The sequence below is a fragment of the Pleurodeles waltl genome, chromosome 12, assembly GCF_031143425.1.
Source record: "Pleurodeles waltl isolate 20211129_DDA chromosome 12, aPleWal1.hap1.20221129, whole genome shotgun sequence".
Classification (NCBI taxonomy): Eukaryota; Metazoa; Chordata; class Amphibia; order Caudata; family Salamandridae; genus Pleurodeles; species Pleurodeles waltl.
Window position 1 is genome coordinate 684,208,873 of NC_090451.1, and position 19,995 is coordinate 684,228,867.

General features: G+C 47.3%; 1 protein-coding gene across 1 annotated transcript in view; it reads left to right on the plus strand.

The window, feature by feature from the left end:
* Positions 1-19,995, plus strand: part of DNAH2 (dynein axonemal heavy chain 2) — a 1,666,550-nt gene that overhangs the window by 1,318,589 nt on the left and 327,966 nt on the right. Inside the window, exons 64-66 of the mRNA XM_069218683.1 lie at positions 10,305-10,474; positions 17,669-17,785; positions 18,844-19,008. Of these exons, the coding sequence (XP_069074784.1) occupies positions 10,305-10,474; positions 17,669-17,785; positions 18,844-19,008 (452 nt within the window). The remainder of the gene's footprint in view (positions 1-10,304; positions 10,475-17,668; positions 17,786-18,843; positions 19,009-19,995) is intronic.

Below are 19,995 nucleotides of genomic sequence, written 5' to 3' on the forward strand. Positions count from 1 at the left end.
TACATTTTGCAGAGCATCTCCTGAGAGATCATAGAGAGGATTTCTTAGAAATAGCCAAGGAGGGTGCTATGGTCTTGAATCAGATCATCAGTGCAGCGGCGGATTAGTCGTTACTCTCAGCGCATTCATATTGCCATGGGGTGACACTAAGGAGACATTCATGGCTGCGGCTTACTTCACTGAAGCCAGATGCTCAGCAACGCATTATAAATCTGCCATTTTCAGGCTCCACTCTATTCGGATGCCATGCAGATGATGAAAGGCAAGGATGAAGGCTGAGGTGGACACATTAAAAGCAGTGGATCTGATAGAGACTTCTAGCTGCAGCTTCCTTACCTTAGAATTCCCTGGCGTCAGCTTCGAATCCGGAGTTTTTTGTGAGCAGTACCCTGCGTGCGCGCCATCGGACGGCGTCGTTCGGATCCGCGTGCGTCGACCAGCTCCGCGTGCGTCGTCAGCATTGTTGGAGTCGTCTATGATGTCATGGTTGTCTATATAGACGCCGTCTCGGCACACGTACGTCAGTTCTTTTCCTTCCGCGCCGGTTAAGCGCAGTTTTGGAAAGAGCTACCCTGCTTCGACGGTTTGTCGACGCTTTTTTGACTGTTTGGAGTCAGGTCTTCGAGAAAGACAGGATTCAAGCCGTGTGGTGCGTGTCATTGCACCATGTCGGTGACGGATCCGCACAGAGTTTCTCTTTGGTGCATGGACAAGGACCACGATTCCACCTCGTGCTCCGATTGTCGGGCCATGGCGCCAAAGGCCTTGAGGGAGAGATCCCTTAAGCTTCTAGCGGCCCGACATTCGTCTTCGGTCGGCGCGACTCCGTGGAGGTCACGGTCTTGCAGTAGGAGGAGGTCGCAGCACCGCTCCCGGAGCCCCAAGTCCTCTTCCTCGCATTCTAGGTCATCGGAAGGTTTGAGGCACAAGAAGAAGAAGAAGTCCAAGCGGACTTTGTCTTCGCCACGCCCGTCGACCGAGGCGTCTCGGGAAAGTCGACGTTCCGAGTGCGGTTCTTCGGAGCCGTCGCCAGGGTCGACTCCGCGTCTTCCTCCCTTTCCGGGGACCGGATCGACCCCCGCTCAAATTAAAGAATTTTACGAGGCCATGCGTCTCGTCTTTGAGCGGGCTGTACCCTCGGGTGGGTCTTTGGGCCCCGCGGGGTCAGCAGGGGACCCTTCAGATTCGACGGGGACCTCAGGATCCTCAGTTTCTCACAGTCGACCTCCTTCGGCGCCGGGTCCGACGTCGACGATTCCGCCACCGGCGCCCACCGGTGGCAGACCCATCCTTATTCCGGATGATCCGGAGCCGGAGCGACGTTGTACGACGCCGACTCCGACTTCGACGGAGCCAATTCGGCCCAGATCATTGTCTGAGCATTATTTGGAACAGCCAGACGCAGGAGAGGAATGGGAGGGGTCTGAGGACCCTTTAGAATCAGGTTTGCAGCAGGACTGGTATGTGGATCTAGGGGAGGCCAGTGGACTGGACACATCTCCAGATACTGGTATGCTCTCTCCTCCTAATGTGGCTACGGAGGAGGGGGCTACTTTCGCTATGGTGGTGCGTAGGGCAGCTGAGGTCTTGGACCTAGATTTGCCTACGGTGCCAGTCAGGACAAATATCCTGACAGAAGTGCTTCAGCCGGGGGTGTCAACATCGGAACCGTTGTTGCCCTTCAATAAGGCTCTTACAGACGTCCTTCTGGGTACGTGGTCCAAACCCAGCACAGGGGCTCCTGTGAACAGTACGGTCGGTCGCCGCCATAGACCTGCTCCCAGCGACCCTAGTTTCCTGACACAACACCCCACTCCTGAGAGCTTGGTTGTCCAAGCCTCTACTTCACGTGGTGCCTTCCCTTCCGCTCCCCCGGATAGGGAATCCAAGAGGCTGGATCAGCTTGGGAAGAAGATGTTTTCTTCCTCCAGCCTGGCATTGAGGTCTGTAAACACCTCTTGCCTATTGGGCCGTTATTCCCATACTTTATGGGATACGGTGGCGCAAGTGCTGCCCCAGGTCCCGGAGGGCGTACGGGACACTCTCACCCAGGCTGTAAAGGATGGGAGAGATGCAGCCAAGTTTACAATCCGGTGTGGCTTGGATACGACCGACTCGCTGGGCAGAGAGATTTAATCGTCAGTGGCCCTTCGTCACCACGCCTGGCTACGTTCTACTGGGTTTTCAGGGGATGTCCAGTCCAGCTTGATGGACATGCCCTTTGATGGTTCTCGCCTTTTTGGCAAAAAGGCAGACTCCGCGCTTGAGAGGTTCAAGGATTCTCGAGCCACGGCCAGATCCTTGGGCCTTTCAACGCCGGCACGACAGCAGTCTTTCGCCCCTTCCGAGGCTTCGGGAGGGGCGTGGTGCCACGCCAGCCACAATTTAGACACCGTCCTCAGGCTTCACAGCATCCCGGAAGAGGGCGTGGTCGTGGTACCATCAGAACCAGAGGGTCTGGCCAGAGGTCGACCGCCACACAGCGCCCCTCCACTATGCTCAAGCCCTCCTAGTGTGGTTCTGCGGGATCACGTCCGTCCAGTTGGAGGGCGGATTCGTTTTCATCTCCCTCACTGGCTTTCCATCACCACGGACAAGTGGGTCCTGCAGATCATACGGAAGGGCTACTCCCTTCCCTTCCAGTCTTTCCCTCCTTCTATCCCTCCGACAAAGGAATGGCCAAGGGAGCCATAGAAAGAGTCCCGATATCAGAAGTAGGCAGTGGTTGTTATTCCCGCTACTTTCTGATTCCCAAAAAGAAAAAAGGCCTTCGCCCTATTTTGGATTTAAGGGACGTCAATCTCTTCCTCAAGAAGGAGAAATTCAAGATGCTCACTCTTGCTCAGGTTTTGTCTGCCCTAGACCAAGGAGACTGGATGGTAGCGTTGGATTTGCAGGATGCGTATTTCCATATTCCTATCCTGCCAAGCCACAGGCGTTACCTGTGGTTCAAGGTGGGCCACGAGCACTTTCAGTTTACCGTGCTTCCTTTCGGTCTCACCAGTGCCCCTCGGGTGTTCACAAAGGTGATGGCGGTAGTGGCAGCTCATTTTCGCAGGTCAGGGATTTCAGTCTTCCCCTACATGGACGATTGGCTGTTGAAGGCTTCTACGCCCCAGGCTCTCGTCACCCACCTCCAGACGACGGCGGACCTCTTGCATTCGCTGGGGTTCACTATAAATGTGCTGAAGTCACACCTGACTCCCTCTCAGAAGCTCTCTTTCATCAGAGCTGTTCTGGACACAGTGCAGAATCGGGCTTATCCTCCCGATCAGCGGGTTCAGGATATTCAGGTAATGATTCCGATGTTTCGGCCTCTATCCTGGATCTCGGTGAGACAGACTCTGAGGCTGCTGGGACTCATGGCTTCCTGCATCCTGTTGGTCAAGCATGCCAGATGGCGCTTGAGGGCTCTGCAGTGGGACCTGAAGTTCCAATGGGCACAGCATCAGGGAAATCTTACCACCGTGGTTCAGATCTCGGAGAGGACTGCGGAAGATCTGCAGTGGTGGTTAGTGAACTGCGAGTGGGTCAAGGGCAGACCCCTCTCCCTTCCCCAACCAGATCTAACGGTGGTGACAGATGGGGCAGCCATCTGGGGGAGGTGGAGATCAGAGGTCACTGGTCTCCGGCGGAATCCGGGCTCCACATCAACTTGTTGGAGCTTCGGGCGATCCGGCTAGCATTAAAAGCATTTTGTCCTGTTGTGAAAGGGAAGGTGGTGCAGGTGTTCACGGACAACACTACCGCAATGTGGTACTGCAACAAGCAGGGCGGTGTGTGGTCATGGACCCTTTGTCAAGAGGCTTTAAGTCTCTGGACATGGCTGGAACAGCAGGGCATGACCCTGGTGGTTCAACACCTGCCAGGTTCTCTGAACGCCAGAGCAGACGAACTCAGCCAAAAATGCTTAGAGGATCATGAATGGTGTCTCCATCCGGAGGTGGCGCAAGGACTCTTTCAGCAGTGGGGAGAGCCTTGGTTAGATCTGTTCGCCTCCGCAGAGAACGGGCTATGTCAGCAGTTTTGCGCGTTGGAGTTTCCAAGGGGGCTATCGCTAGGCGACGCTTTTCGTCGCGAGTGGAGTTCAGGCCTCCTGTACGCTTTTCCGCCTATACCACTTCTGCCCAGAGTTCTCAAGAAAATCAAGAACAACCGGGCCCAAGTAATCCTTGTGGCTCCGGATTAGGCACGGAGAGTTTGGTATCCAGAGCTTCTCAAAATGAGCATCGGTCCTCCAATCAGGCTGCCTCTTCAGGAGGATCTTCTACCGCAGCAGCAGGGGAAGGTTCTCCACCCGAACCTGTCAACTCTGCGCCTTCATGCGTGGAGATTGAGCGGCAACAGTTGATGGTTTATGACCTCCCTCACGAAGTCTGTGATGTTATTCTGGCAGCCAGGCGTCTCTCTACTAAGTCGATCTACGCCTGTCGTTGGAAACGTTTAGTTTCTTATTGTTCAGAGAGGTCTATTGATCCTCTTTCTTCTTCTCTGTCTAACATCCTTTTGTTTATTTTGTCTCTCGCCCAGCAGGGTTCCTCCTTGGGGACTCTCAAGGGCTATCTTGCAGCCGCATCGGCTTTTCTTCAGTTGCCTGATCAACCATCTCTGTTTAGATCACCTATAGTACAGAGATTTTTGAAAGGGCTTGTGCATCTGTTCCCGCCTGTGCCTTTCGTTATGCCCCAGTGGGATCTTAATTTGGTTCTTACCTTCCTTATGTGTGCGCCTTTCGAGCCCTTGCATAACTGTCCTCTCCGGCTGCTCACTATTAAGACAGCCTTTTTGGTGGCAATTACATCGACCAGGAGAGTGAGTGAGCTGCAGGCTTTATCGTCTAAACCTCCTTATCTAATGATATATCCTGACAAGGTGGTGTTAAGAACTGGTGCCTCTTTTCTCCCCAAGGTGGTGACCCCTTTCCATCTGGGTCAAAGTATCACCCTGCCCACCTTCTTTGCATCACCGCATCCCTCTAAGGAAGAGGAGCGCCTCCATCGACTGGACCCAAAAAGAGCGTTATCGTTCTACCTTGACCGCACTAAAGAGTTCCGGGTGGACGACCAACTCTTTGTGGGGTATGTTGGTGCAAAGAAGGGTCGGGCAGTACAGATACGATCCATTTCGCGATGGGTTGTTCTCTGTATAAAAATATGCTACACTTTGGCGAAGAAGCAGCCTCCCGAGGGCTTGAGAGCTCATTCCACTAGGGGGAAAGCTGCTACCACTGCGTTAGCACGTGGCGTACCGGTGGTGGACATATGTCAGGCTGCAACGTGGGCTTCTTTACACACGTTTGCGAAGCACTACTGCCTGGATAGCCAGGTGAGAAGAGAGGGGCATTTTGCCTGTTCTGTCCTGCAGGACTTCCTAGTTTAAAAAAATCTCCTTCAGACCCACCACCATGGGTTATAGCTTGGGTATCTATTCTAAGGTAAGGAAGCTGCAGCTAGAAGTCTCTATCAGATGAACAAGTTACTTACCTTCGGTAAAGAGGTATCTGGTAGAGACTCTATCTAACTGCAGATTCCTTACACCCGCCCAAGCCTCCCCGCTCTGGGGAAATTATTTCTCATATGCATATATGTGTATATATATATATTTGTATATATATATGTTTCATTTTGGCAACTTTTGCCTTTCCTACAGGCATGATAGTGTTTTTCTCCAAACAGTCAAAGAGGTTAAAAGTGTATTAGTTGGTTTTTCCATGACTCTGTGCTTCTGGCGTGGGAAGTTGTGGAAAAGAACTGACGTACGCGCGTCGAGACGGCGTCTATATAGACAACCATGACGTCATAGACGACTCCAACGACGCACGCGGAGCTGGTCGACGCACGTGGATCCGAACGACGCCGTCAGACAGCGCGCGCGCAGGGTACTGCTCACAAAAAACTCCGGATTGGAAGCTGACGCTAGGGAATTCTAAGGTAAGGAATCTGCAGCTAGATAGAGTCTTTACCAGATACCTTGTTACCGAAGGTAAGTAACTTATTCGTCTTGATAAGCCTAAGGAACAACGAAGGTCCTTCCGACCTTTCCAACGCCACTACACCACGCAGAGGGTTCAAACCCCTCAATGGGCCCCTACAAGATCTCACCAGCAGTACCAACGATCTTACCAACCTCAGCGTAAAGCACAGAGAGGACGATCGACCCATCAGTCCAGTCAGGGTTCCCGACAACCTGCAGCTTCAAAACCCTGAGAATTTCCTCCCGACGACTTCGTTAACCACTCCGGTGGGGGGAAGCGTCACCAATTGCCTGGTAGAGTGGCAAAGAATTACAACAGACGCTTGGGTCTTAAACATTGTACAGAATGGATATTGTCTCAGGTTTTCCTCACTGCCTCCAACCATTCCGCCAAAACCCTCCTGCACACCTCGACCTCTTAAAGGCGGAAGTTTCCATCCTCCTCAAAAAGAGAGCAGTGGAATCGGTCCCCTCAACCAATGGGGGAAAGGCATTTACTTCAAATACTTTCTCATCCCAAAGAAGGACAAGAGAGAGTTCAGACCCATTCTAGACCTCAAAATTGCCAACAAATGGGTCCGAAAGGAAAAGTTCAGGATTCTATCCTTACACCAGATATATCCTCAGATTCAGCAAGGGGACTGGCTTTGCTCAGTGGATCTACACGATGCGTATTTTCACATCCCCATCGCGAAGAAGCATTGGAAATTCCTGAGATTTGTTGTGGGTCAAGATCACTTCCAATACACTGTCCTACCATTCGGTCTCAGGTCAGCAACCAGAACCTTTTCCAAGTGCATGGCGGTGGTGGAGGCACATCTCAGAAGAAATAAGATTTTAATATAGCCATATCTGGACGACTGGCTAATCAAAGCATCCACCTGTGCAGAAGCCAAACTGCATTTCCAGATGACCTGCTATCTCCTGTATCGGCTAGGCCTTCATGTCAACTTTCACAAGTCAACGACAGTTCCTGTACAGAAGTTACACTACTTAGGAGCTACTATAGACACACTGCAGGCAAAAGTATGTCCTTCGGAGGAACGACGCTTATCCATTCTCCGGAACTGTCGGGCTCTCTGATCAATGCATCACCCTACAGTGCGCACAGTCTCCTCACTTCTCGGCTTCATGGCCTCCTGCATCTTTCTGACACCCAACGCTCGCCTCCACATGCGACCGCTTCAGGAATACCTGGAGGACCAATGGAATCAACTGTCGGGGAACTGGGAAGACCGAATTCGTCCGTCCACCCACGCAATCAGATCTCTAACTTGGTGGTGTTCTCCAGCTAATCTCCTAAAGGGGATGCCATTCCGTCCACAGTCTCCAGCACAGACTATTGTGACAGATGCCTCTCGACTCAAGGTCGATGGTCTCCCAAGGAATCATTATACCACATCAATCTCCTCGAGCTACGAGCGGTGCACGTAGCTCTCAAGGCCTTTCTCCCCTCAGTCACCACCGACAACTTGCTGGTACAGCCAGACAATACCGCCACTATGTACTATCTGAACAAGCAAGGGGGCACCAGATCCAGAGTCTTGTCTCAAGAGTCCCATGGCACTGTCTCCTAGCTAGGAAATTGAACATAGTGGCAACCCCCCTTTCAGGGGTTCAGAATGTGCAAATGGATGCCCTCAGCAGAGTTCTAGAAGAGAACCACAAGTGGGTGCTCAACGAAGACGTTACTCGAGACATCTTCCGTTTGTGGGGTACACCTTCTATCGACCTCTTCGCCACAGAAGGAAACAGGAAATACCGCGCCTTCACCGCCAGATTTTACCACCCAGAATCGCTGGCGAATGCTCTGTGGATAGACTGGTCCAACAAATTTCTGTACGCCTTTCCACCAATTCCACTGCTCCCAGCAGTCCTCCTCAAACTCTCGATAACGTCAGCCACAATGATCCTCATTGCACCAGAGTGTCTGAGACAGTGGTGGTTCCTGGATCTCCTTCACCGATCACTCCGTCCACATCTCAGGCTATTCTGCAGACTGGACCTCCTGACAAAGTTCGGAGGACAAATGAGACACCCCAATCTCTCCTCCTTGAATTTGGCAGCATGGCTCCTGAGTTAGTCCAGTACGGACATCTAAACCTTCCACAGGATTGTATGGAAATCCTAAAGGAGGCGAAGCGTCCATCTACCCGTTCGGCATATTCCTTCAAGTGGAAAATATTCTGCATCTGGTGTTCTTCTAAGGGGATAGACCCTACATCTTGCAAGGAAGAGGTCATTCTCCCATACTTGTTGCATTTGGCTCGATCTGGCCTGCAACTTTCTTCAATAAAAGTTCATTTGGCAGCTCTGACTGCTTATAGGAAAACTCCTTCGCAAACCTCTTTCTTTAGGATTCCAGTCATCAAAGATTTCCTTGAGGGTTTAAAGAAGATCTTTCCTCCAGTTAGCCGCCCTTCCCCACCATGGGAACTTAATGTGGTCCTTTCACGTCTCATGCAACATCCATTTGAACCCATACACAAGGCATCTCTCCAACACCTAACTTGGAAGACGGCCTTTCTAGTGGCAATCACATCAACACGAAGGGTTAGCGAGATCTAGGCCCTCTGTACCCACAAGCCTTACACAGTATTTCACTCCTCCAAAGTAGTACTGCGGACACATCCTAAATTCCTGCCCAAGGTTATATCTGACTTTCACATCAACCAGTCGATTCCCTTACCTACTTTCTTTCCAAACCCATCTACCCCAGCAGAGAGAGCTCTCCATTCTCTAGATGTAAAAAGGGTGTTAAAATTTTATCTAGATAAGACTAATTCCCTTCGGAGAACTTCACAACTGTTCGTTAATTATGGTACGGTCCATACCGGTTTAGCCACCTCCAAACAGTCAATATCGAGATGGATAGTCTCCTGTATTTTGTTTTGCTATCAACTAGCTAAGAAAACTCTACAGGGCAAAGCAAAAGTGCATTCCACCATAGGCAAGTCAGCAACAACTGCTTTATTGAGGAATGTTCCATTAGCAGACATTTGTAGAGCTGCGACTTGGAGATCTATTCACACCTTTACCAAGCATTATTGCCTTGACTCTGATGCTAGGGCAGATGCTCAAGTAGGACAGGCTTCTCTTAGGAACCTCTTTGCTTGAGAGAGTGTTTTCTGAGTGTTCTGTCTGCTCCTCCGCGTGTTATGGGATGGGCTTGCTATTCTATTCAACTCTTATGACTATACATGGAAATCCCCTACGAGAGAAGGTATAGTTTCTTACCTGTAACTCCAGTTCTCTCGTAGGGGTATTTCCATGATAGTCATAAGCAACCCTCCCACCTCCCCGGGGGAGCAGACAGATTGCTTCATTAGGTTAATCATTATTATCAGCTAAGAGCTGCCTGAAAAAAGAACTGAGGTAACTGCCTCTCTAGGCATGATGGGATACTGGAGGACTGGCTGCTCTTAAAGGCATAGTCTCCTTTTTCTTCATTACTAATGGCAGACTATGGGCTATACTGCTCTGCACTCCTTCATAGGGGTTTTCTAATATAAAAAAGGTTTGTGAAGGATTTTTTCTGAAAAATATATTCATTTGTTCAGGCATTTAAATGCATTTACCTCAAGAACAAACTGGATGAAGAAGTTTGAACACTGTAGCCTTTCCTATAGGCTGCATAGGAACATTCTTAAGTGACTTGGCAGGCCTTTCTGAAGTAAGGCGAACATGGACACTTAAGAAGTTATATTGGAAACAGTGCTCCGGAGTCACCGCAGGCGGGCGGGAAATATTCAACGCTTATGACTATCATGGAAATACCCCTACGAGAGAACTGGAGTTGCAGGTAAGAAACTATACCTTTTCTCTTCCTCCGTCTTTCACATGTACAGAAAAATAAGTGCCGGCCCTTAAAAAATAAGTGTCTGTGGCCCGTACCGGAGACCACCGGCTCAAATTAAGCACTGCTGATGATAGGTCATGATCTGGCAGTGTTGGCAGTCCGACCGTGGCGCAGCCGCCACTTTCGTAATCTGGCTGCCAAACTGCCACATAAGCAGCGGTCCGACTGCCACCACTGCCCTGGCGATCAGAAGACCGCCAGGGTCGTATTGACCGCCAAAATGTATGGTTTGAGATAGTGCTGTGTCAAAATGTTAAAGTGATGCTACAGTTTTTGAAAATGTATTCCAGTTTTGCCTGTGCTGAAGGTGGCTCCTAACCAGCTTTGTATAGGGGAGAGCAAGACTAAGAATACCAAAGTCATAAAAGTAGATTTTCCTGATTTGTATTTTTGCAACTTCAATTCATCTTGTGAATTCAGTGTCTTGCAACCATCTTGTGTAATGCATGTTCCCTTGATTTCTATCCCCAAGGTGATCAAAACTTCATCAAGCAGCTGATCTATTTCGACAAAGACAACATATCAGATCGTGTGCTGAAGAAAATTGGGGGATACTGTGCTCAGCCTGACTTCCATCCAGAAATAATTGGGCGTGTCTCCCTTGCTGCTAAGTCTCTCTGCATGTGGGTGCGCGCTATGGAGGTGAGGTAGTAGCAGGGCTGCTGGCCACAAACAAAAGCCCACTGACACCATGTCTTAAATCTGGTATATTCAGATCTGTTAGTTAGAGAGTGTGCTCATCAAATATTTATTTGTAGTGTTGCCTTTATTTTTCTTTCTTTGTTTTTCTCCATTTTGAGAGCAGAAGTCACTCATACCTCCTTTAGGTCTCCCTGACTGGTCATTTTAAGTCCTCAATAAACCTGCAAGCATGTATTTATATTACCTAGCATTGATTTACTCCGTTTTTAAGATTTTTCCTTTCATAATACAAAATTATAATTATATTACATTGTACCCAAGACATTGTTGCATGTTCTTTTTAAGTGATTATGCCGTTAGAGGGAAATCTAAACAGAGAAATACTTTGAGACTGCCACAATAAAAAATGAAACCCATTAAAAAAAACATTTATTTTGAGATTGTTATAAAATAACACCTTAAATGAAGGGGATAAAGATGCTGCGAAGGGATAGGTAAATTTAGTAATATGATTAAAGGGATGATTTAGAGTAAGAGTGGGGTTTAAAGTACATGTCCGGTTCAGAATAAGGATAGCAGTATTCACATTTAGTTGAGATTGAAGGCTATGGCCCTCATTACGACCCTGGCGGTATAGAACCGCCAGGGCCGCGGCACGCGGGAGCACCGCCGACAGGCTGGCGGTGCCCCGCAGGGCATTCTGACCGCGGCGGTAACGCCGCGGTCAGAACAGGAAAACTGGCGGTCTCCCGCCAGTTTCCCGTGGCCCGTTTGAATCCTCCAAGGCGGCGCAGCTTGCTGCGCCGCCGAGGGGATTCTGACAAGCCATACCGCCATCCTGTTCCTGGCGGTTCGGCCGCCAGGAACAGGATGGCGGTATGGCTTGTCGTGGGGCCCCTGGGGGCCCCTGCAGTGCCCATGCCAATGGCATGGGCACTGCAGGGGCCCCCGTAAGAGGGCCCCACTTTGTATTTCACTGTCTGCATTGCAGACAGTGAAATACGCGACGGGTGCCACTGCACCCGTCGCACCTTCCCACTCCGCCGGCTCGATTACGAGCCGGCGTCCTCGTGGGAAGGTAGTTTTCCCCTGGGCTGGCGGGCGGCCTTTTGGCGGTCGCCCGCCAGCCCAGGGCAAAACTCTGAATACCCGCCGCGGTCTTCCGACCGCGGTGCGGTATTCACGACGCGCAACTTTGGCGGGCGGCCTCCGCCGCCCGCCAAAGTTGTAATGAGGGCCTATGTCTAGGGCAATGACTAATTTAAAGATAGAGTTTGGAGTTAAGTTTCTGGTGTAATAAGAAAAAGGATAACAGTATTTGGATTCCGTTTAGATTGAAGGCTATGACAAGGGAAATGGCTAATTTGAAGAAACAGTTTGGAGTGAGGTTTCTGGTTCTGATTTAGAAGAGGGAAGAAATACATTTGTGCTACAAAGGAATTTGGTACAGTGGTTTCGCTTCAGGAGTCCTGTTGTTAACCAAGAACCTTTTTGGGCCATACTTTTGCCGCTCTTTTAATAAATCACCCTCTTCAAACTTTGAGTGCATTATTGGAACCTTTCCTTTATTCCACTAATGTAGGAAGTTGGCTCTGTATGTACTATTTCAAAGTAAGAAATAGCATGCACAGAGTCCAAGGGTTCCCCTTAGAGGTAAGATAGTGGCAAAAATAGATAATTCTAATGCTCTGTTTTGTGGTAGTGTGGTCGTGCAGTAGGCTTATCAGAGGGTAGTGTTAAGCATTTGTTGTACACACTCGGGCAATAAATGAGAGACACACAATCAAAGACAATTCCAGGCCAACAGGTGTTTAAATAGAAAAATATATTTTCTTAGTTTATTTTAAGAACCACAGGTTCAAGATTTACAATCAATACTTCAAATGAAAGGTATTTCACTCAAGTATCATAGCAACTTTGAATCAGCAAAATAGCATGTACAGTTTTGGCAAAAATGTCAATAAGCTATTTTAAAACTAGACAGTGCAAATTTCAACAGTTCCTGGGGAGGTAAGTATTTGTTAGTTTTGCAGGTAAGTAAACCACCTACAGGGTTCAAAGTTGGGTCCAAGGTAGCCCACCGTTGGGGGTTCAGGGCAACCCCAAAGTTACGACACCAGCAGCTCAGGGCCGGTCAGGTGCAGAGGTCAAAGTGGTGCCCAAAACGCATAGGCTTCAATGGAGAAGGGGGTGCTCTGGTTCCAGTCTGCCAGCAGGTAAGTACCCGCGACTTCGGAGGGCAGACCAGGGGGGTTTTGTAGGGCACCGGCGGGGGGACACAAGTCAGCACAAAAAGTACACCCTCAGCAGCACGGGGGCGGCCGGGTGCAGAGTGCAAACAGGCGTCAGGTTTGCAATAGATTTCAATGGGAGACCCAGGGGTCTCTTCAGCAAAGCAGACAGGCAAGGGGGGGGGGCTCTTCGGGGTAGCCACCACCTGGGCAAGGGAGAAGGCCACCTGGGGGTCACTTCTGCACTGGAGGTTGGATCCTTCAGGTCTTGGGGGCTGCGGGTGCAGTGTCTTTACCAGGCGTCAGTTTCTTGGAAGCAGGCAGTCGCGGTCAGGGGGAGCTTCTGGATTCCCTCTGCAGGTGTCGCTGGGGGGCCTCAGGGGGGTCAACTCTGGCTACTCACAGGGTCGCAGTCGCCGGGGAGTCCTCCCTGTAGTGTTGTTTCTCCACAGGTCGAGCCGGGGGCGTCGGGTGCAGAGTGGAAAGTCTCACGCTTCCGGTGGAAAACGTGCAGTCCTTTAAAAGTTGTTTCTTTGTTTGCAAGTTGTAGTTTCTTTGGAACAGGGCCGCTGTCCTCAGGAGTTCTTGGTCCTTTAAGATGCAGGGTAGTCCTCTGAGGCTTCGGAGGTCGCTGGACCCTGAGGGACACGTCGCTGTTGCAGTTTCTCTTGAAGTGGGGACACAGGCCGGTAGGGCTGGGGCCAAAGCAGTTGGTGTCTCCGTCTTCTCTGCAGGGCTTCAGGTCAGCAGTCCTTCTTCATCTTCAGGTTGCAGGAATCTATCTTCCTAGGTTCTGGGGGGCCCTAAATACTCAATTTAGGGGTGTGTTTAGGTCTGGGAGGGCAGTAGCCAATGGCTACTAGCCCTGAGGGTGCCTACACCCTCTTTGTGCCTCCTCCTTGAGGGGAGGGGGGCACATCCCTAATCCTATTGGGGGAATCCTCCCTCTGCAAGATGGAGGATTTCTAAAAGTCAGAGTCACCTCAGCTCAGGACACCTTAGAGGTTGTCCTGACTGGTCAGTGACTCCTCCTTGTTTTTCTCATTATCTCCTCCGGCCTTGCCGCCAAAAGTGGGGCCGTGGCCGGAGGGGGCAGGCATCTCCACTAGCTGGGATGCCCTGTGGCGCTGTAACAAAGGGGGTCCTTTTTTTTGTAACAAAAATGCTGTCACCGCCAGGTGTTACAGTTCCTGCAGGGGGAGGTGAGAAGCACCTTCACCCAGTACAGGCTGTGTTCCTGGCCACAGAGTGACAAAGGCACTCTCCCCATGTGGCCAGCAACATGTCTGGTGTGTGACAGGCTGGTAAAACTAGTCAGCCCACACTGGAAGTCAGGTATGTTTTCAGGGGGCATCTCTAAGATGCCCTCTGGGGTGTATTTCACGATAAAATGTACACTGGCATCAGTGTGCATTTATTGTGCTGAGAAGTTTGATACCAAACTTCCCAGTTTTCAGTGTAGCCATTATGGTGCTGTGGAGTTCGTGTTTGACAGACTCCCAGACCATATACTCTTATGGCTACCCTGCACTTACAATGTCTAAGGTTTTGCTTAGGCACTGTACGGGCATAGTGCTCATGCACCTATGCCCTCACCTATGGTATAGTGCACCCTGCCTTAGGGCTGTAAGGCCTGCTGGAGGGGTGACTTATCTATGCCATGGGCAGTGTGAGGTTGGCATGGCACCCTCAGGGGAGTGCCATGTCGACTTAGTCATTTTCTCCCCACCAGCACACACAAGCTGGCAAGCAGTGTGTCTGTGCTGAGTGAGGGGTCTCCAGGGTGGCATAAGACATGCTGCAGCTCTTGGAGACCTTCCCTGGCATCGGGGCCCTTGGTACCAGGGGTACCATTTACAAGGGACTTACCTGGATGCCAGGGTGTGCCAATTGTGGAGACAAAGGTACAGGTTAGGGAAAGAACACTGATGCTGGGGCCTGGTTAGCAGGCCTCAGCACACTTTCAAATCATAACTTGGCATCAGCAAAGGCAAAAAGTCAGAGGGTAACCATGCCAAGGAGGCATTTCCTTACAACTAACATCACTAGATTAGGGAATTACAACTTTCATCTTGAGGGTAGTAAAAATGCTGATATTCTAGCTTTGCTAGAAATAATGGATAGATTTTTTAATTTCTCAACTGGTTACCAACCTCACTTATTTAGCCAATCACACACTTGATGGGATTTTCTCAAACAGTCCTTCCCTAAGCTGTGTCTCCACATTACCACTTATTTGGTTGGATAATAAAGGGGTGATTTTCAAGCTTAAATCACCAGGTCTGTGCTCATCCTTATTTAACTTTGGTCAAGCACGGAAAATTCACGCCTGTGTACAAATTCACGTCAGTGACATTGATTGAGGCATTGACAAACTCAACTCTTCAGCTAGCTGAAGATGTAGATTGTAACTTACTATGTATGTTGGGTTACTAATACTCTTGACTCTGTAGCCCTACTTAAAATAATGGCGACTAAGCGGAACAGGCAAACTGCACCCTGGTTTTCTGACGCTTTCAGGGTTGTTAAACAAAAATGCCAGAGACAAGAACAAGAAAAATAAAGACCCCTCTCTTTGAAAAAGAAAAATATATAAATTGTTAATTCATGACTATAACGCTCCAATTTTCCAGGAAAAAAATAAATAATTTTTGCACAAGATCTTCTCAGCAAAAATTTCCTCAAAAGATATTTTCATGAGAATCAAAGTTCTCACGAATCTCCCAAATAATATTAGTAATGAAATTATCCAATCATTTTGCAATGAACTAGCAAGTTTCTTTCAAAACAAAGTAAATATGATCTATCATTTTTTTTTATCATCTAATCAAAAGGACACTGTATCATTTATTGCTACAGAATCCACATGAGTCTTCCCATTTCTTTCATAATTTTCCTACTCTTACTGTAAAGCAGGTACCCGACCGTATCTGTTACATCAATCAGGAGCTCTTTCTAACTCTTGTACGTCAAAAATTCTGCATCTTGCTACTGAAATCTTTGCTGAGATTTTTAACAATATAATTAGTGCAGGTAGTTTTCCAAAAGCTTGTAAAACAGTTGCAGTCACCCCTTTAATTAGAAAAAACTGCCTGGCTGCTCTTTGGTCCTGAAATAATTTCTCTTTGTATCACTCCCACCCATGCCAGAGAAAATATTAGATAAAGCAATCAGTCAAGAGCTGTCTTCTTTCCTGGAAAAGCATGAGCTCCTAGATCCAGCTCAGTTTGGTTTTAGAAGCAACTGCAGTACAGAAGGGGTCATTGTCATTGCCACGGACAAAATTAGATCTGTCATCGATAGCGGTGGGAAAGCAGTTCTCATCCTGTTAGAAATCTCAGCGGCGTTTCACACTGTCAGCCACTATGTGTTGATCGCCTGTCTGAATCAGCCAGGGATTCAACACAAATCTCTGACCTTACTGAGCTCTTACCTTATAGATCGGGAACAAGATTTTACCATTAACTACGTCTCATCTATTACCTTCTCTCTCCCATGTGGAGTGCCTCAGGGATCATCCACTAGTCTAGCACTTCAATCTTTGTTTCTTCTCTCGCCAAGCTTATCTGAACTTTTTATTTTTCAATAGTGAATACACAGATGACATGCAGATTATTGCATCCATATTAAGCAATGAACAAGAGACGTCCCTTAGATTTCATAAATGCATGCAAGAAAATGGAGTCTGGATGAAGAAGAATTGTTTAAAGCTCAATGCTGAAAGAAACAGAGATCCTATTCTTAGGCAGAATTTCTAATTTCAAATTTCCGGTCCTCATTTTGGTGGCTGTGTGATCGAAATTTATTTGGTGAGTTCCATGCAGAAACCTCTGTTCTACCTTCTCTAAGAATGTAGTATTTCATAAAGGGACCCACTCATCTTAGGGTGGTAGATGTTTCTCCTGGGAACAGACAGAGCATGGAATAACATCCCCTTATATATCAGATCTTTCCATAGCCATACTGTTTTCAGGAAGACTCTAAAACCCGACTATTTTCCATTTAGCTTGTTTTCCTATGGGGTTTTGTTTATGCTTGTCAGTTTTCCCAGTAATAGTTTTAGCTCCAAGACACACACCTATGGGGATGAGTGCACTCTACAAATTTAACTTTCATTGAATTTCATTTCAAGAGTTTTGTTTGCAAATGTGTTTCTTCAACAACTTTACTCTGAATTAGACTCTCTATAACTATATTCATGTATAAAGGTATTCTTCTTTATGAATTCGATCCTGTGCTTTTTGCCCCAAGATAGAGCTACATACGCAGAATAGTCATATTATTTGGAGACCGAGCCCTGGCCAAACAGTACTTAATTTTCTAGATCGTAAAAGCTTCATCAAGACACTTTGTTGGTAGTTTTTGACAGGTTTAAGAATGGTAAGAAACCTCGTGGGTTGCTAAGCAGGAAGTCTTGTTTGTACAGTGTTGACAGCTTCATTAAAATCTTACATCACAAATATTGTTAGGAAAACAAAAATATTGCCTTTAATATTGTTTACAAAAATATAGTTCCATTGGGGTTAATACTAGAAAATCTACACTCAGTAGAGTAATAGTTTTGTAAACAATATCAAAGTCACTATATATGTATATGAAAGAGTACTTTTGTTATCGGTATTCTGACGTACATCCTCAACAGCATCAAGTGAAATATTTAAAGATTGAGGCTTTATATGACTACAGATAATACCAGTCCTATAGTGACTGTGCTTTGCTTGGTGAGTCTAGCAAGCAGTGTCTGTCCAAGCATGCTGCTTTGTACTGGGTGGCTTCCTATCTGATGTACCCGCCTAACACAACATTTTACAAACTATGTATTGCTTAATACATTTTTGCCTAGTTACTTTCAAAATTGTAAAGTAGGGATAGCGTGTGGAATTAAAAATATTTCTACTACTACTCATGACATACTCTGGGTTCTCCACACCACTACTTACACCTTCTTTCTTTCTTTTGACAGATGTATGGCCGAATTTACCGGGTAGTGGAACCCAAGCGTGCTCGCATGAATGCTGCCATGGCCCAGCTGGAGGAAAAGCAAAAATCTCTGGCGGAACTTCAAGCCAAGCTTCGCGAGGTGAGCATTGATCCAGAATCTTTCTTCTCACCTATCTTATGGTGCCATTCGTTACAAAATACCATTAATTTAAATTCAGGTGCAGTCTTCCTACAACTTGGAGATGCAATGACAAATACATTGTTGCCTTTCTTTAAGTTAAATTCTGTGAAATGTGTAAGTTGCTATTAATGATGTACTGTGAAACTTCTAGAGTCATGAAGAGGTCTTCCACTGCCAAAGCTTCACTTAAAGAACCAAATGATCTCCTGGAGTTCCTAGGCAAACATCAGCAACTCATATATCATCTCCCCATAGGAGGTGTTGCTCTTTTTCCATCTCGTACAGAAATGAATTTTTACCTCCTATCACGTTACATGGAGCTATCTATTGCTGGGAAATACCACAGGCCAGGTAGAGAGCATGTAGCTGTTGCATAAATGCAAACCAGAAAGAATAATGAAAGAGTAGTGTGTTCCATAAAGCCAGGGTGTTGGTGTATTGAGAGTCTCATCACAGCTATCTGGTAGTTAAAATATAGATTTCAGATGAAGTCTAGATCTAAATCTTGAACCACTGTACCCCAGATTCACTGTATTTTGCAAATATATTTGTTTTTACAGTTTTTCTGGACTGTAGTTGTTCAAGGTTCTGTTTAAAGATTCAGGAAAAGGGTAATACTACTTCTCATATATCCCTTGAGCATTTCTATATTGGCATTCCGTATTTATGCTGCCTCCACTCAGTGCAAGATGAAAGTGAATTATGAATTTACAATGTGATTGAGAAAGAGTTGTAGCCCTAGGCAGCTCAATTGTCTAAAAATGCACACAACCCCTTAAGGAAAGTGTTGTGTTAATAAATACCTGTGGAAAGATTTGAAGTATATAACATGTATAAACTTGAAGTTTTAGGCTGCTGCCCTTTAATTGGCTTATACATTTGGAGCATAGTCCCTCATTCCTTTAGAGTTGTGGAGAAAATGTCTTGAGAACAGTGGCTGTCAATCTGTTACATAAACACTGTCCATCAGACTAGAATGCCTGTTAATGAACAGATTTTGTGCATTCCTTCTCCAGGTGGGGGAGAAACTGGAGCAGCTAAAACAACAGTATGATGAAAAACTGAATCAAAAGGAGGAACTGCGGAAGGAGTCTGAGGTGATGGAAATCAAACTTGATCGAGCAGGGAAGCTGGTATCTGGCCTTGCAGGGGAGAAAGAACGATGGGAGGTGACAGTCAAGGTAAGCTCACATTTAAATTACCACCCTAGTTATGGGAGAAATTAACCAGAGTAGTTTTCTGCTCATCCTCTTCTTCTTCCTCCACCTCTACCTCTTCTTTCTCCTCCTCTTCTTCTTCATGACAACAAATAAAAAAAACAGCACAGGAAAATACATCACAGTTGCTAACAGTGTCGGTGAGTAGGGTGTTGCAGCCTTAAAGGCAACAAAGTTTTGGATAGCCTAAATTTCCAGTGGTAACCCATTCCAGACTCTTGGAACCAGTGACCGGAAGGCACTTCCTTCTGGACATGTTTTTCTACTCTGAGAAGTTTTAAGTAAAATAGCAGCCCTAGAGGGGAGGATTCTGATCGGCAGGTAGGACTGACCATCTCAGAGGGAAAAGGAGACCAGTTTTAAAATACGCATGTTTGACAAAACAAGCTATCTTAAATATGATTCACTTTCCTATGGGTTACCAACTTAGTTGAAATTTGGCACGTAAGACGTGATCACATTTTTATAGTTCTGTCACTTTTCTCGTTGCTTTGATTGGTTTGCACTGTAACTTGCATTAGAGCTGTTAGACAGGCCCATGTAGCTGGATTTGCAGCAGTCTACAAGAGCGAAGGATACAAGCACCTACCCCTTGACCAAGCCTCTCCACAGGGAGGAAAGTAGACATTTTCTCCAGCGTTTTGAGGGGCTGTATCTTGTTAACCAGACCCTCTATATTTGGGAGAGGAATTATAATTCTTATTCAAACAACACTGCCAGTTTTTTGTTTCTGTGGATCCCTGCGTAGGATGTGTTTCCAACTTCTGTGGTTAAAGATCAAGAGACAACACTCAACAACCCTTTCTATGACTAGCACCTAGGTTTTAGCAACATTTAGCTTTAGACAAATTAGGGGCATCTCATCTTTAATGCCTTGGAATCAGTCAGTCTTTCAATCTTACAATTGAATTTGTTGTGCCTTGATCAAATTTCAGCTGCAGCTGAATGTCA